At 44.6% G+C, this 14,822-nt stretch overlaps 1 protein-coding gene across 2 annotated transcripts in view; it reads left to right on the top strand.

Annotated features, from left to right (window-relative positions):
- The window catches only part of LOC142887171 (low-density lipoprotein receptor-related protein 1-like), a 103,586-nt gene that overhangs the window by 39,749 nt on the left and 49,015 nt on the right, over positions 1-14,822 (top strand). For both annotated transcript variants that reach the window (XM_076024611.1, XM_076024612.1), the window contains exons 8-23: positions 198-420; positions 4,190-4,379; positions 4,482-4,625; positions 5,148-5,384; positions 5,631-5,811; positions 6,403-6,625; positions 8,105-8,294; positions 8,763-8,888; positions 9,796-9,936; positions 10,557-10,682; positions 11,360-11,476; positions 11,620-11,700; positions 12,591-12,758; positions 13,430-13,612; positions 14,055-14,252; positions 14,344-14,589. In XM_076024611.1, the coding sequence (XP_075880726.1) occupies positions 198-420; positions 4,190-4,379; positions 4,482-4,625; positions 5,148-5,384; positions 5,631-5,811; positions 6,403-6,625; positions 8,105-8,294; positions 8,763-8,888; positions 9,796-9,936; positions 10,557-10,682; positions 11,360-11,476; positions 11,620-11,700; positions 12,591-12,758; positions 13,430-13,612; positions 14,055-14,252; positions 14,344-14,589 (2,774 nt within the window). The remainder of the gene's footprint in view (positions 1-197; positions 421-4,189; positions 4,380-4,481; positions 4,626-5,147; positions 5,385-5,630; positions 5,812-6,402; positions 6,626-8,104; positions 8,295-8,762; positions 8,889-9,795; positions 9,937-10,556; positions 10,683-11,359; positions 11,477-11,619; positions 11,701-12,590; positions 12,759-13,429; positions 13,613-14,054; positions 14,253-14,343; positions 14,590-14,822) is intronic.

The raw sequence follows: 14,822 nt of genomic DNA, 5'->3' as shown, positions 1-14,822 counted from the left end.
AGGGAGAAAAAAAGAGGAGATTTATTAAAACAGTGAAAGAGGGCATGAAGTTAGTTGGTGGAGAGAAGAGAGTGCAGATAGACGGTGGCAGGTGATTGGCTGTGAACGTCGCTGAGGGGAGCTGCTGTCTATAATGCTGTCTGTAATCTGTCTGTGTCTGCTGCTTCATTGGGCCTGACCCCTTTGTGTTCCCGCAGGAAGGTGTTCTTCACAGACTACGGTCAGATCCCAAAGGTGGAGCGCTGTGACATGGACGGCCAGAACCGAACCAAGCTGGTGGACAGTAAGATCGTGTTCCCTCACGGCATCACGCTGGACCTGGTCAGCAGGCTGGTGTACTGGGCAGACGCCTACCTGGACTACATAGAGGTGGTGGACTACGAGGGCCGCAACCGGCACACCATCATCCAGGGACTGCTGGTGAGAATGGCGCACGGGACTGCCGGTACAGAATCTGTCCGGGAGAACGGAATGTGTCCGGGGTCTTACGGCAACTCTATTAGGACGATCTACATTGCGGTTGAATGGAAAGATAGCTAGCAAGAATAGATAGCTAACTGGCTAGCTAGATAGATAGATATAATCATATTATAAATAATATATAGAACAAACAAGATAGATGGGTAGATGTCTATCCATAGATGTCTATATGCTTGTTCGTTCGTTCTTCCGACTGCGATGTAGTTTGTCGTTATCGACTTGCCGTATGTGACGTGGACGTGGACTCTGTTACGACAAACTGCATTGCAGTCAGAAGAACGAACAAGCGATAAATAGAGAGATATCTATCCATCTATCTCGTTCGTTCTATCTATTATAGTTAATATGATTATATCTATCTATCAGGCTAGCTATCTAGCTAGCAATCTATCTGTCCATCCGGCAGCAATGTAGTCTGTCCTGATAGAGTTGCCATAAGACCCCAGACACATTCCGTAGCCCCGGACAGATTCTGTACCTTCACCCCCCTTACCCACAACACACACACACACACACACACACACACACACACACACACACACACACACACTTTTTTAATGTGTGACACTCAGCAAGTTTGAAAACGCCTCATTTTGCACCTCTACATTAAAACACACCTTGTGTTTGTGCCTGCGAGCTCCTGCTGCTGCAACTCATGTCCTTCTTGGCGAACAGACAGCAGAGGGACGACGGAAGACAACTGTTCGTCTTCCGGTTGGTCAACAGTGTGTGGTTCTGCTGCCGTGGATGTCGCTCCTCAATGTGCTTGCACAGCTCTCGCTGCGATCGAAGTAATAGCTTTTCATTGAGCCACTGGCCCTCAAGGCTCGAGGTACACATGTGCAAAATCACTTCTAACCAACTCCAACTCCCAACTGGCAGAGGTGGCAAAAGTATTTGCACTCTGTACTTAAGTAAAAGCACGGATACTTGAGTAAAACAAAAATACTCTGGTAAAAGTTAAAGTACGGGTTTAACTCCTTTTACTGAACTAAAGGTAAGAAAGTACAGGTTCTGAAATGCATTTAGGTATGAAAAAAAATGTATAGATATATATATCTTCCTTTGTTCATATACAGGAAAATATAGGAAAGATGTTATACCTGCCTTGACAGTTTTGACTGTGACACCAGTCTTCTACCAGAGGCGTCATCAGACGTGTTGCTGACACGTCCTTTAACAACTGTCCAATCCTTTAACCGACTCGACGGGCTCCCATAGGTCTGTTTTCTATTTGTCTGAACAAAGGAATATGAGAAAAACTCAAGATGTTGTTTTTTTTTTTTGCCTTTAATGAAATAATACTTTTGCTGATCATTTGTGTCCAAATCTAGGGAGTAAAAGTAAAAAGTAGTCTGCAAAAGATAGACTCAAGTGAAGTACAGATACCTGAAAAATCTACTCAAGTACAGTAACAAAGTATTTGTGCTTAGTTGCTTCCCACTTTTGCCAGCTGTCTGTGTGTTAGTATCTGATGAGATGTTGCTCACGCACGTCCTTCGGGTGACCTTAACAGACAATTTGCTACAGATTGTGAAGATCCATGCCGCTTAATTAATAGCGTGTGCATTGTTCAGGGAGGATGCCCCGTCGAATTCAACCTCTTTTTTTGTGTGTGTAAAAATGAGAAAGGATTTGTTGCAGTTTGCCACCGTCACCTAAATCTAAGCTAAAAAAAAAATCAGCTTCATCTTTTCGATTCCTCGTGCCTTTTTTTCCAGCACTAGATCTGTGAGCCGACCTAACACCCAATCATTTTCCCCTCCCGTCTGACAGAATTCTATTCGGTGCGTCACCTCCACTGGAAATTTCCCTTGAACCTTTTTTACCCGCGTGTAACTGTCTGTGGCTCAGCGAGCACCCTACAGCCCGTCGCCGCACTCAGACAGCAGTGACATCTCACACTTTTTTTTTCAGCCTCATGGGACACTGAGTCACTGGCCTGGGCCTGTCCACGTGTGAAAACTGCCGTCCTGCGTCCCTCACCCAGTTTGTCAGACAGATCCTACTTTTCTTTCTTTTTCTTTTTTTCTTTTTTTCTTTTTCCTAAAACTACCTCGAGACACTTCATCGGTTAATTGCACTTTGTGGCACTGCCACACAAATGAGCGGTTTCAGTGGAACTGCTTGGACGACGAAACGAGTCAGCGTTCAAGTTAAGCACATGATTATTTTCAAGGTGACCGTTCGGAACAATAGCTCTCTGGTCCTATTTTCCCTGCAGCCAGCCTGAGTAGAGTTAGCTTGAAACTAAGCAACACGTTGTTTTTGTTCCTTTGAAAAGGAGTCCAGTCGCTGCTTTTGTGTTTTTGGGCTCATTGCTGAAAGCTTTTGACGCACAGTTTTCTTCATGAAAAAAAAAGTGTTTTTTCTTGCTGCTTCACTGGAGTCCAGAAGCAAAAGATCCCCCAAAAAACAGAAGGGTTGAAATGCAAGTGTGAGAGGAAATGTCTAAAAGGAGATGTTTATCAGAGGACATGAAATTGAAAGCAGAAGGCTGATAGTGGAGCGGGTCCAAACAGTTGAACACAACCTGTGAACGTCAAAAAGGCAGCACAAACTTAAATTGTGAGTTTTGCCTGCGAGGAAAAGACTCAGTCTGAGGAAATTAGAGGCAGTGTTGGTGAGTAATCTATTACTCAAGTAATCCACCACTGTAATTAAACTATTTTTAGTAACAGAGTAATGTAACGGGATTACTCTGGCAAAAATGGTAATTATATCATAGTTACCTTTATCAAGTAACGATTCCATTACTTTTCTGAAACATTTCGCTAGCTAAAAATGTCCTCTTAACCACAAAATGTCTGAAATTTAGAAAAACAACCAAAAACAAGGATCTTGCAGATTGACGATGCAGCCGTGCATGCAACGTCATTGATATGCGACGAAGCACCAAAACAAGCGTGGCGGCGGCAAAAGAATAAACAAGAATAAACAAGATGTACTCAACTGTTACTTTATCTTTTTTTTTTTAAACTAAAGTAATTTGTAATTGATTACTTGTGAAACAAAGTAATTAAAGAAGTAATTATGTTACTGTAGAAAAGGGCTGGCCCTTTAAGAGCACCTCAACCCTCAAGCTACGTTGATTATCGCAATATTATGGCATTTTGATGTTCCACGTGTTCCCCTCAAGTTTCACCTGTAAGCTAGCGAGACGAGTAGCTGCAGTAGTCAAGTATCGATTCCTCTGTCATAGTAGTATCAGTAGTCCAAGATAACATTCAGTTGGTTCCAGTTGCGACGAGTCATTTCCATCCTTTGATCGTCACCTGCATCAATTTATTGTCATTTTCATCATTTTCACCATCATCGTCAGTTGTAAACATTCCATCCTACCAACTGGAATAAAAACCTTGAAATCATCTCTCCTCCTCCGTGGATCCTTACCGATATCCCATCCTGTATCGTGTATCCACCTTAACGAATCAGCACAAACCTTACACCTCTCCCCAATAATTACTTAATCAGTAATCAGTAGTTGGATTACTTTTATGGAGTAATCCCAACAACACTCATTAGAGGAAAACAAAAGGACAGAGAAAAATATTACAGAGAATTGCAAACTGCAATTTATAATATGTAATATTGCAATATATAAATGACAAAAACTCAGGTGTAATTTGAACAAATTACTGTCATTTAGTCTCCTGGGAGTCTCTTCATCTATATATAACATAGCCACTCTTGATATTCCACCTTCCAGATTGAGCACCTGTACGGTCTGACTGTGTTTGAGAACTACCTGTACGCCACCAACTCGGACAATGCCAACATGCAGCCCAAGACCAGCGTGATCCGGGTGAACCGCTTCAACAGCACCGACTACCAGGTGGTGACCCGTGTGGACAAGGGCGGAGCGCTGCACGTCTACCACCAGCGCCGGCAACCTCCAGGTACACAACACACGGGACGCACACAAAACGCACACACTCACACGCACACCGTGTCGATACTTGCCTTCACACTGCTGGTTCTGTTGCTGCTCTGGTCTCCAGTGCGAAGCCACGCGTGCGAGGTGGACCAGTTTGGGAAGGCCGGTGGCTGCTCTGATATCTGCCTGCTCGGAAACGGTCACAAGACACGGACCTGCCGCTGCCGCTCTGGGTTCAGCCTGGGAAGCGATGGCAAGTCCTGCAAAAGTAAGTCCGGCTGGAGAAGAAATCGATTATTTCTATTCTATTTACTTTACTGCTATGCTTCTTTTCACTCCTTTTCGAATAGGTCGCTAGTTTTGTTTTCTGTGTTTTGGTAATTTTGCTTCTTTAAATTTTCTTTCTATATTATTTTATATTAAGGAATTGTTTCATAGCAGTTAGGAAGCCTTGTCAATTTTTCATTTTCAAAATAATTTCCATATATATAAAGTTTGAAACGGTGAGCAGCCCTGGCTACAGTCAAACGCATCAGTCATTTGATTTATATTCTGAAACTTTAGATGCAAGTGGATGAAGGTCTAAAATACTCTTCCACTATTAGTAGCTGTAAAATACTATTTAAATTGTAGTTTTTAGTCAGCTACAATCTGAGTAATAATATAAACTACTCGCAAAAAGGATGGAAATGCGCTCAAAACATTTCAGGTGAACTTAATTTGAACCCCACTAGACTTTTGAATGCACATGTATCACAGTTAATGTCATATTCCTGCACTCGCTTCTCAGAACCCGAGCACGAGCTCTTCCTGCTCTATGGCAAAGGTCGCCCGGGGGTCATCAGGGGGATGGACATGAACGCCAAGGTTCCAGATGAGTACATGATCCCCATAGAGAATCTGATGAACCCCAGAGCTTTGGACTTCCACGCCGGAAGCGAGTTCATTTACTTTGCCGATGCCACGAGTTACATCATTGGACGTCAGAAAATCGACGGCACCGAGAGGGACACGATTGTGAAGGAAGGTAGGTCAGCTGATTACACAGCTTAGAAAAACAAGGCGTTGAATGCATGTCACTGTTACTATGAATATAATTTCAGTGAGAACTGAGAGGGAGAATCCTGGACCTGAAATAAAACTTAAGAAAAAACATTTTTTTTGGTAGAACTTTGCAACTTAAGTGGAAATTTCACAAATTCAATCTTATTGACAATCAAGTGGGTTTGAGTGTGTGCCACAAACAGGCCTTTCATGAGCTTGTCTGCCCCAGGGATCCACACGGTCGAGGGCATCGCCGTGGACTGGATGGCCGACAACCTGTACTGGACTGACGATGGGCCCAAGAAAACCATCAGCGTGGCTCGGCTGGAAAAGGCTTCGCAGACCCGCAAAACCCTCATCGAGGGGAAGATGACTCACCCGAGGGCCATCGTGGTGGATCCACTCAACGGGTGAGGAGGCGATGAAGGGTAGAGGGAGGAGGAAAGCTAAAGTGGGGTCGGCATCGTGACAGCAGTCTTAGCATGATGTCTAGTGCCTGTTGACGAGGCAGCATGTTTCCAAGTGGTCTGTCCATCCATGTCGTTCCAGTCGACCTTAAACGCTATTTTGCTCGATAATATTCTGCGCCGTTTTAAGAAATGTCCCAATTTTCATTCTTATTAATCCGTCGATGAGGCTTCAAATAACAATCTTTGTATCATGTGGCACCATTGACATTCTGTTGTTGAATATTTTACATGAATTCAAACAGGCATCGCTGGAAACTGCAACTTTAACTGCCTTTAAGATGATTACTGTTATTATACATTATTATTCAATCACTGTTGTTTTTTAAAGTAATATAAATATATATATATATATATACCATGTATATATATATATATATATTTATATATATATATATATACATATATATATATATTTATATTTTATAATTTTATATACATACATATATATATTTAGACCACCATTCTGCAAAGACAAGTTCAGATTTCAGACAATTTCAGTGGTACTGACTGCAGGGCTCTTTGCTTCCTCAGGTGGATGTACTGGACAGACTGGGAGGAAGACCCAAAGGAGAGCAAGCGGGGTAGAATAGAGCGGGCTTGGATGGACGGTTCTAACAGGAACGTGTTCCTGAGCAGTAAAACGGTGCTGTGGCCCAACGGCCTGAGTCTGGACATCCCCCAGGGGATCCTCTACTGGGTGGATGCCTACTACGACCGCATCGAGATGGTCTACCTCAACAGCTCCGAGCGCAAGGTCAGCACCTGATCCGTCCCTTCACCACACATCACACTGTTTCACCAGTGGAGCGGCAGAAGTCGGATTTAAACTGGAAGGCCGCAGGGGGAATGATTGGCTTCCTGTTAATGTAAGGTGCCTATCAGGGAAGCTTGTATTGCTTTTTATTACTCATAAAGTTACAGTATAAGCAATAACACATTGCTGTGATTCTGAGACCTGTTGGCTGCTGGCTACATCTATACTTGCAGTGATCACAATTTTCTATCCTTGGATTTTTATTACATTTAAAAAAAAAACCTCCCAAAATGAAAATGCTACTTAGTAAATAGTCGCTAAAATAAAATGATATGTTTTGAGTTGTCCCACACACAATTGACAGTGCAGGAAGTGAGGGATCTTGGGCTTTGTTGTGACATGCACCTGAGAGGCATTGTAACTTTTGCAGTTGAACTTAATTTGACCTTTTTGAACTTTGGAAAACGCACGTGTGCGATTGTTCAACCGTTGCAGCACTCATTGTGTGTCACATGCGGTTCCATAACAAGGCGATTAGCCACCAAAAAAAAAAAAAAAAAAAAAAATCACAAACATAAGCATCTGATCCCTGAATCGACCGCCTGTTGTTCTGGTTCTGGGACAGTTTGTTTTTAAACAGTCCCCTATATCACGCTGCTCACAATTTTACCATTGTGAGACCAAGATGACGCCTGAACAGAAGGTCACATTACAAGTTATTGAGACACAGAGATTTTGTTGTTGTTGTTGTTGTTGTTGTTGTTGCAGCTTAACTGCCACCGTTGTTCCATGGTTGTCACTGCAGCATTGAAGGTCCAGTGTGTAAACTTTTAAGGAAGCCGCCTGACAGCTAATTTTATATTTAGGCCACTGTCAAGGCTTCCTTAAATGATGGCGGCGCAAGATGGCAGCTAACTGGGAGCAAGACCCTTGTTTTAATACATTTTTGGTATATTTTATATATATATGTATATATATATATATATATATACATATATATATATATATATATATATATATATATCTATATATATATATATATCTATGTATACAGTATATGAGAACTGTTCTAAGGGTATGAAAACCAAATGACTTTTATTGTACTGCGACTATTCACTTTTATTGATGTATTTAAGGGCAGCAGAATAAGCTTTAAAAATCGTACATCAAGCCAAATTAAGGATTTCAACTGAAAAGGAAATCATTGTTATTATTGTCGTATTTGCTCAGTAGTGTATACATATTACCTATAATCACTATTTCACCACTGCTGCTATGATTGATTTCCCATACTGTGTTTTAGGACACACTGTTTAAACACTGGAGCAGAACAGACTAGAGGCAATTACAGCACTGTCATTAAATCATCAGCCTCCGTTAGAACAAAAAACAACAACAACAACAACAACAACACATTCAGTCTGTGCGCTGGATGATGAGTCAGAGCGCTCAGTGCTCTCTTCCCCTCAAACTCGCCAGACGGTGTACGAAGGCCAGGAGCTCAACCATGCCTTTGGCCTGTGCCACTACAAGCACTTCCTGTTCTGGAACGAGTACCGGAGCGGCAGCATCTACAAGCTGGACACGGCCAGCGGCGCCGTCACCCTGCTGCGCAACGAGAGGCCGCCCATCTTCGAGATCCGCATGTACGACGCACAGCAGCAGCAAGGTGCCCCACCGTTCCGACCTGCTCAGAGAAGAGAAGAGAATTGAATTGATTTGAATGGAATTGAATTGAATTGAATTGGATTGGAATGAGTTGAAAGCTATTGTTTATCCCCCATTGGGGAAATTTGCTTAATTACAGCAACATGTCTTGCATGAAGAAGAAAAAATCATATGAATTGAAAATAAATAAATGTATTTATAGAGTAAGAAAGGAAAAAACAATATCTACATCTACATATGGACGTTTCTATCATTTACAAATTATTTACATGACATAGAAATACAAATACGTGTTTTATTGTACCTTAATGAAATGCATTGGGGGGAATGACCTGCAGTCGCGCTCCTCCTTGCACTGAGGAAGCAGCAGGGAGCAGCATGAGTTAGTCGTCCATGGCTGTGTGTAGAGTGTGCGTTATCAACTGGCTCGCCATATGCATGTGTGATTGTGTGTGTGTGTCGCACACAGGCTCCAATGCATGTCGTGTCTACAACGGCGGCTGCAGCAGCTTGTGCCTCGCCATACCAGGAGGCCGGCAGTGCGCCTGTGCCGAAGACCAAATACTGGACCCTGCCGACAACACCAGCTGCAAAGGTTGGTGGAAGAATGCTGCGTGCGTGCGTGCGTGCGTGTGAGTGTTTGCGCAGCTATTTTAGTGAGGACCAATTTGGAGCGATTTGAGTTGCAGACCTTGAGAGGGAGGAATTTTTTTTTTTATTATTTGCTCGTCCTCACATTTTTGCAGACCTCCTAAAGAGGAATTCTCAGGGTCAAAACCTGGTTTTAGTGCTCAGGTTGAATCTGGGTCTGGTTTGGTTTAGGATAAGGCTTTGTTCTGGCGGGGAGGGGTGAGGGTTGGGTGAGGGGCTAGGGAATGCATTTTGTCAATGAATGTCCTCGCAAAAATAGCTGTGCAAACGTGTGTGTGTGTGTGCGTGTGTATGTGTGTGCGTGTGTGTGATATATGTGAGGATGTTTTTACCTGTTGATGGCATTTGGTTTTTCCCACGTGAAGGTGTGAAATTTTGTGAATACTCAACATTAAATACTTTACTGGATACTTTCATACTACGTTTGTGTTTGTTCCACGTAGCACACAGCCTCTAGACAGGGTTCCAAGGTCATGGTAAATCTGGAAAGAATACATTTTATAAAATCACTGAAATTTTTAGAAGAGTCATGAAATTTGACCGTTCACACGAGGTCATGGAAAAGTCATGGAAAAGTTTTGAAATTTCCTCAGTGAAAATGAGTGGGAACCCTGCTAGAGTAGCGAACCTAACAACAACACAACAAACTCACAGCGTGACTTAAAATGTCATAAAAGCAACTAGCAGTTGAATTTGACCTCACTTACAGTTGTCCCCTTTGTTAGCAACTTTGTTACAGTTGCTGGCTGTTCTCTTCCAGAACCTTGTAACTCAATGCTTGATGAACTTTTATTAACTTTTTCTTCTACACTCCTCGGCCTCCTGCGGTCCCTCCGCCCTGCACTCTGCAGCCAACCCGTCGTACGTGCCCCCTCCTCAGTGCCAGGCAGGGGAGTTTGCCTGCAAGAACAACCGCTGCATCCAGGAGCGCTGGAAGTGCGACGGAGACAACGACTGCCTGGACAACAGCGACGAGGCCCCCGAGCTGTGCCGTGAGTTGCCGCGCAAAAAAACCACTCATCCGCTCATCTGGTCCTGGGTCAGGTGGCCTGAGGTTCTCAGACTGTCGGTGCCAAACGACACAGAGAGACTGTTTGTACCGTCTAATTTTATGCATATGTGAGTGCCTGATATGTGACTATGTGCGTGGATGTGTGTGTGTTTGTGTATGCGCGCACACGCTTGTGCAAGAGGGGGGAATGCGGCCCTTGTCTGCGGATGTGGGAAACCTCTCTCTCCGCTGGCCCGTCTGCCTGCGGTTGCAGCGCAGACAAGTTCCCGCCCCAGTCAAAATAGAAGGCCTGTCCCCAAAAAAAGAACCGATCCAGAGAGGTTCGCCAAATCAAGCCCGCTTCTTTTCCAAGGCTCATTTGAAGACTCAAAAGTTTTCACTTGTTGCATGTCACCTATACATGGCAGTGAAATGTTGTAATACAACACAAAAACTACTGTTTTTTTAATTATTATTATGAAGCAGTACTGTATTATGATGATAATAATAATAATAATGATAATAATAATAATAATAATAGTTACATTTAAATCCTCTACATTTCCTTTAAGTTCATCATCCCTCCTCTCTCTTCTCCCCTCTGACCTCTTCTGTCTCCAGACCAGCACACCTGCCCCACTGACAGGTTTAAGTGCAAGAACAACCGCTGCATCCCACTGCGCTGGCTGTGCGATGGCGACAACGACTGTGGCAATGACGAGGACGAGTCCAACACCACCTGCTCAGGTACGCAAGCGGTCTGAATTCAACGCCAACCATGCAACCAAACTGGTCTCTCTTTATTAGCAGCTGGGCCTGCAGTGGTTTCACCTGTGCATTTCTAGTGTGGACAGTCGAGTTGATGTTCATCTTACTGGTGCAGCCTTGGATGCTTTGTGCTCCTACTTTTGATATTATCTCTGTATTATACTTTTCCTTCTGTTCACTTCACTAAGACTTGAAACAAATGAGTCTCAAATCAGTGCAACTAAATATGACATGTTTGCAATTGAGCTCCATTAAATAAGTCTAAATATTTTTTATAAAACACGCAATTATCAATACACAGAATAATATGCTTTTTTCAGCATGTTTTTATTCAACATACTATTATTTGGATTATTTTACAGTGTGTTTTGTAATTGAATGGTGTAAGTTGTCCTCCTTTTCAATGCACTTGGATCAGTTTTCCGTGGCTTTCAAGGGCAGCGACTTGCTGTTGCTTCTTGTGTTGTCACAACCAAGCCAAAGCTGATTAGTAACAGAGCCCAAATCATTTTCAAGACTGATTAAAAACACCATCTGTTGGGGCGTTGCCGGCGAGGAAGCAATACTTTCCTAATTGAGATTCCAGTGATTTTGTCCAGATGGTTGCCGAGGGCGTTGACAATCGGGCATCTCTGCCTCTGCGTGTTTCCTTCCAGCTCGTACCTGCCCACCCAATCAGTTCTCGTGCGCCAGTGGTCTCTGCATCCCTATTTCCTGGACATGTGACCTTGATGACGACTGCAGCGACCGGTCGGATGAGCCCGCCTCCTGCGGTTGGTCAACTTTATCTGTCAAACGTTTGACGTGGGAAGGATATTCAGTTGTTTTTCCAAGGGATTTTTTTTTTTTTTTTCATTGATCTCAATCTTCGAAGTTAACGGCACCCGATGTGACTCAACACTGGTTCTCTCCACAGCCTACCCCACATGCTTCCCCCTCACCCAGTTTACCTGCAACAACGGCCGCTGCATCAACGTCAACTGGCGCTGCGACAATGGTTGGTGTCTGCTCTCATCCTCGGCTCATTCTCTGCTATTGATTGATTGTGCAAGTCTCACCGCGCCCATCGCTTTCCTCCACTGTGCATGTTTTGCCACCCGTTTTGTGTGTTTACTTGTTGTTCTTCTTTTTTATTCCCTGTTTGTGTGTTTTCCCTTCATGCCTTGACTTTTATTACTCTGTCTTGTCAGTTTTGTTCTGTGTTGTTGTTGGTTTTGTCCAGTGTTGTGCCGTTTGCCCATTCCGCTGTCTTTGGTTGGTTCTGTCTTGCAGAAAAGGATTGTGGGGACGGCTCTGATGAGTTGAATTGTCCAAACCTGACCGGTTAGTGCATAGATCAACATGCACCAGCACTGCCCGCCATGAGGCCTAGATCAGTTCAAGCTGGCTCAGGAACAGTCAGGGCTGCTTTTTGCCGCTAATTGAATTTGGCCGCCAGCGAGGGGCCAATATGCTGTTAATGGTCTCGGTTGCTGAGAAACAGAGTATTGGAATTGGAGCATTTAGTCACGCAAGTACATAGGAAAAAAACAAAACATCCAAGTACAAACTGGATTTAATTCAAATCATTAAGTTGGTAACCATTAAAAAACAGCAATCCAAACTGCACAGAAATGTAAAATACTATTACAAGATGTTGCAGTTTCACATTAACTATGAATACAGAAGTGCTTTGATGCTTTGCTGCCAAGCTCAATGTATCAGCGTTGGGTACATTCCCTCATGGTGCATGGTCTGATCTATGCAGTTTTTGCTCTCCACTTAATTTGTACTCAGTGGTTCCCACTGCTGTTGTGTCCACTGTTGTGTGCCCTGTTTGCATGCACGTACATTCCCTGCCACAGCGGGAGACGGTGGGCCGCCGCTTTGACCGTGCTTGTTTTCCAGATAACGACTGCGGCGACAACAGCGACGAAGCCGGCTGCAGTCACTCCTGCTCAAGTGCTCAGTTTAAGTGTAACAGCGGCCGCTGCATCCCGGACTACTGGACCTGCGACGGGGATAATGACTGCGGCGACTACAGCGACGAGACCCACGCCAACTGCACCAATCAAGGTGAGTGTCTCTGCTCCTCCGTCTGCCGAGGGCGAGTCAAGTGGCAGCTGCAGCGAATTATGTCACAGGAGACAGTAGGTGCACTAGTGCAGTGGTTCTCAACTGGTGGAGTATCAGGACCCACGTTTTATTCCTTAGCATGAAGTCGAGAATTTATTCCACAGCACTCAAACAATGTCTAGTAAATAAATTAGTGAAATGATTCAATTGAATTGCGTGTCCTGCAAAACAAATATCCAACATTTGTCTTTTAAATATATATGTTTTGGGTCCCCTTTTTTTTCTTTACAAAAAAAACGGAAAATGCCCATGAAACTGCGACCCAATCAAAACCGCAGTTGAGAAACGCTGCACTAATGAGTGGATCTCTGATCACCGGAGAGAGATGTGCCAGTCCTGAGGACCCAAAATTAGTGTGAGGGCATTTTTTGTTGTGGTAAAACAGCAGGATGCGTTGTTGAACCTTCAACTTTTCACTTTTTTGGACTGATTTTTTTTTTCCCCTTCTGTTGCCATCCAACTTGCACACAACTGCTTCAACCAACTTATTCCACACCCCCTTGTTCCAAGCTGAGAAAAAAAAAAGGCTGCATGTCTGGCGGGGGAGGAGGAGGGGCAGTAAGGAGAGCAGGACGTCCTCACAGTCAGAGTTGACCTGTGTCTCCTTGCAGCCACGCGTCCCCCGGGGGGCTGCCACACAGACGAGTTCCAATGTCGGATGGACGGCTTGTGCATCCCCTTGCGGTGGCGCTGTGACGGCGACACCGACTGCATGGACCTGAGCGACGAGAAGAACTGCGAGGGCGTCACGCATATGTGCGACCCGGCCGTCAAGTTTGGCTGCAGGGACTCGGGTAAGGACGGCAAATAATTTTTTTTTTAAAAAGTTTTTTTCTTCGAGAAATGTTCTTGGTGTAATTGTAACATCCTCAAAGGCACAAGCAAACACTTAAAAAAAAATAAAAACAAGAGAAGGAAATAAAAAAGACAAAATTACAATAATTAATTCAAAGATTTTATGGATGGCTTTGTGACAAAGAGACAGAAGGAACAGACAGAAAGAAAGAATTAGCAAAATAAAGTAATAAAATATGAGACTTTTATCCTAAAAGTTGATGTTTCTTGATATATTTTGCAACATTGTTTGTCGGTTCGCGAAGGGGGTTCCCTGCTAGAAGCTAATGCTGTTTGGCGTGGAAAACTTTGGGACTCCCCTGAATAGAGGGCGAGTGGGGGGAAGCTCAGGCCTTGATCTTGAGGTTGAGCGACCTTGGTTTCCTTTTTCTCTGCGTGCAGCGCGCTGCATCAGCAAGGCCTGGGTGTGCGACGGCGACAGCGACTGCGAGGACAACTCGGACGAGGACAACTGCGAGGCGCTGGCGTGCAAACTGTCACACCACGTGTGCGCCAACGACTCCACCATCTGCCTGCCCGCTGAGAAACTCTGCGACGGCGTCGACGACTGCCCGGACGGCTCCGACGAAAAGCTCTGCGGTAAGTTGGCGAGAACGCGAGCGTGGACAGGACCCGGACCCGGACCTGGAAAACCCAACGCTTCAGTCCCTCTGCTCCCTTCCTCCTGCAGACCTCTGCTCGCTGGACAACGGCGACTGCAGCCACAACTGCACGGTGGCGCCGGGCGAGGGCGTGATGTGCTCCTGCCCGCTGGGCATGGAGCTGGGCGCCGACAACAAGACCTGCCAGATCCAGAGCTTCTGCGCCAAGCACCTCAAGTGCAGCCAGCGCTGCGAGCAGGACAAATACAGCGTCAAGTGCTCCTGCTACGAGGGCTGGGAGCTGGAGCCCGACATGGAGAGCTGCAAGAGCACAGGTACACCTGCCAGGGTCCAGGTGGCGTGATGGTGACGGCGCAGCGGTGGGAAGAATAAGCAAAGATTGTCTTTTAATTGGCTTTGTATCGACTCTTAAGAGGTGAAGGGGATGAAAAATGTGATCTGGTATTAAAAGTTCTGCCGTTTTTTCTGTTTTACGATGGTCATTTTTCTTCCCCGGCGGCCTTGGCGAGGCCTCGCGTGATGAATTATCTGGGAAGCAAAAAAAGCA

The sequence above is a fragment of the Nelusetta ayraudi genome, unplaced genomic scaffold (genome assembly GCF_046127955.1).
Source record: "Nelusetta ayraudi isolate G7.1 ecotype Tasmania unplaced genomic scaffold, CSIRO-AGI_Nayr_v1 ptg000017l, whole genome shotgun sequence".
NCBI lineage: Eukaryota > Metazoa > Chordata > Actinopteri > Tetraodontiformes > Monacanthidae > Nelusetta > Nelusetta ayraudi.
The sequence above is the reverse complement of the archived record's forward strand: the minus strand, read 5'-3'. Positions and strand labels throughout refer to the sequence as shown.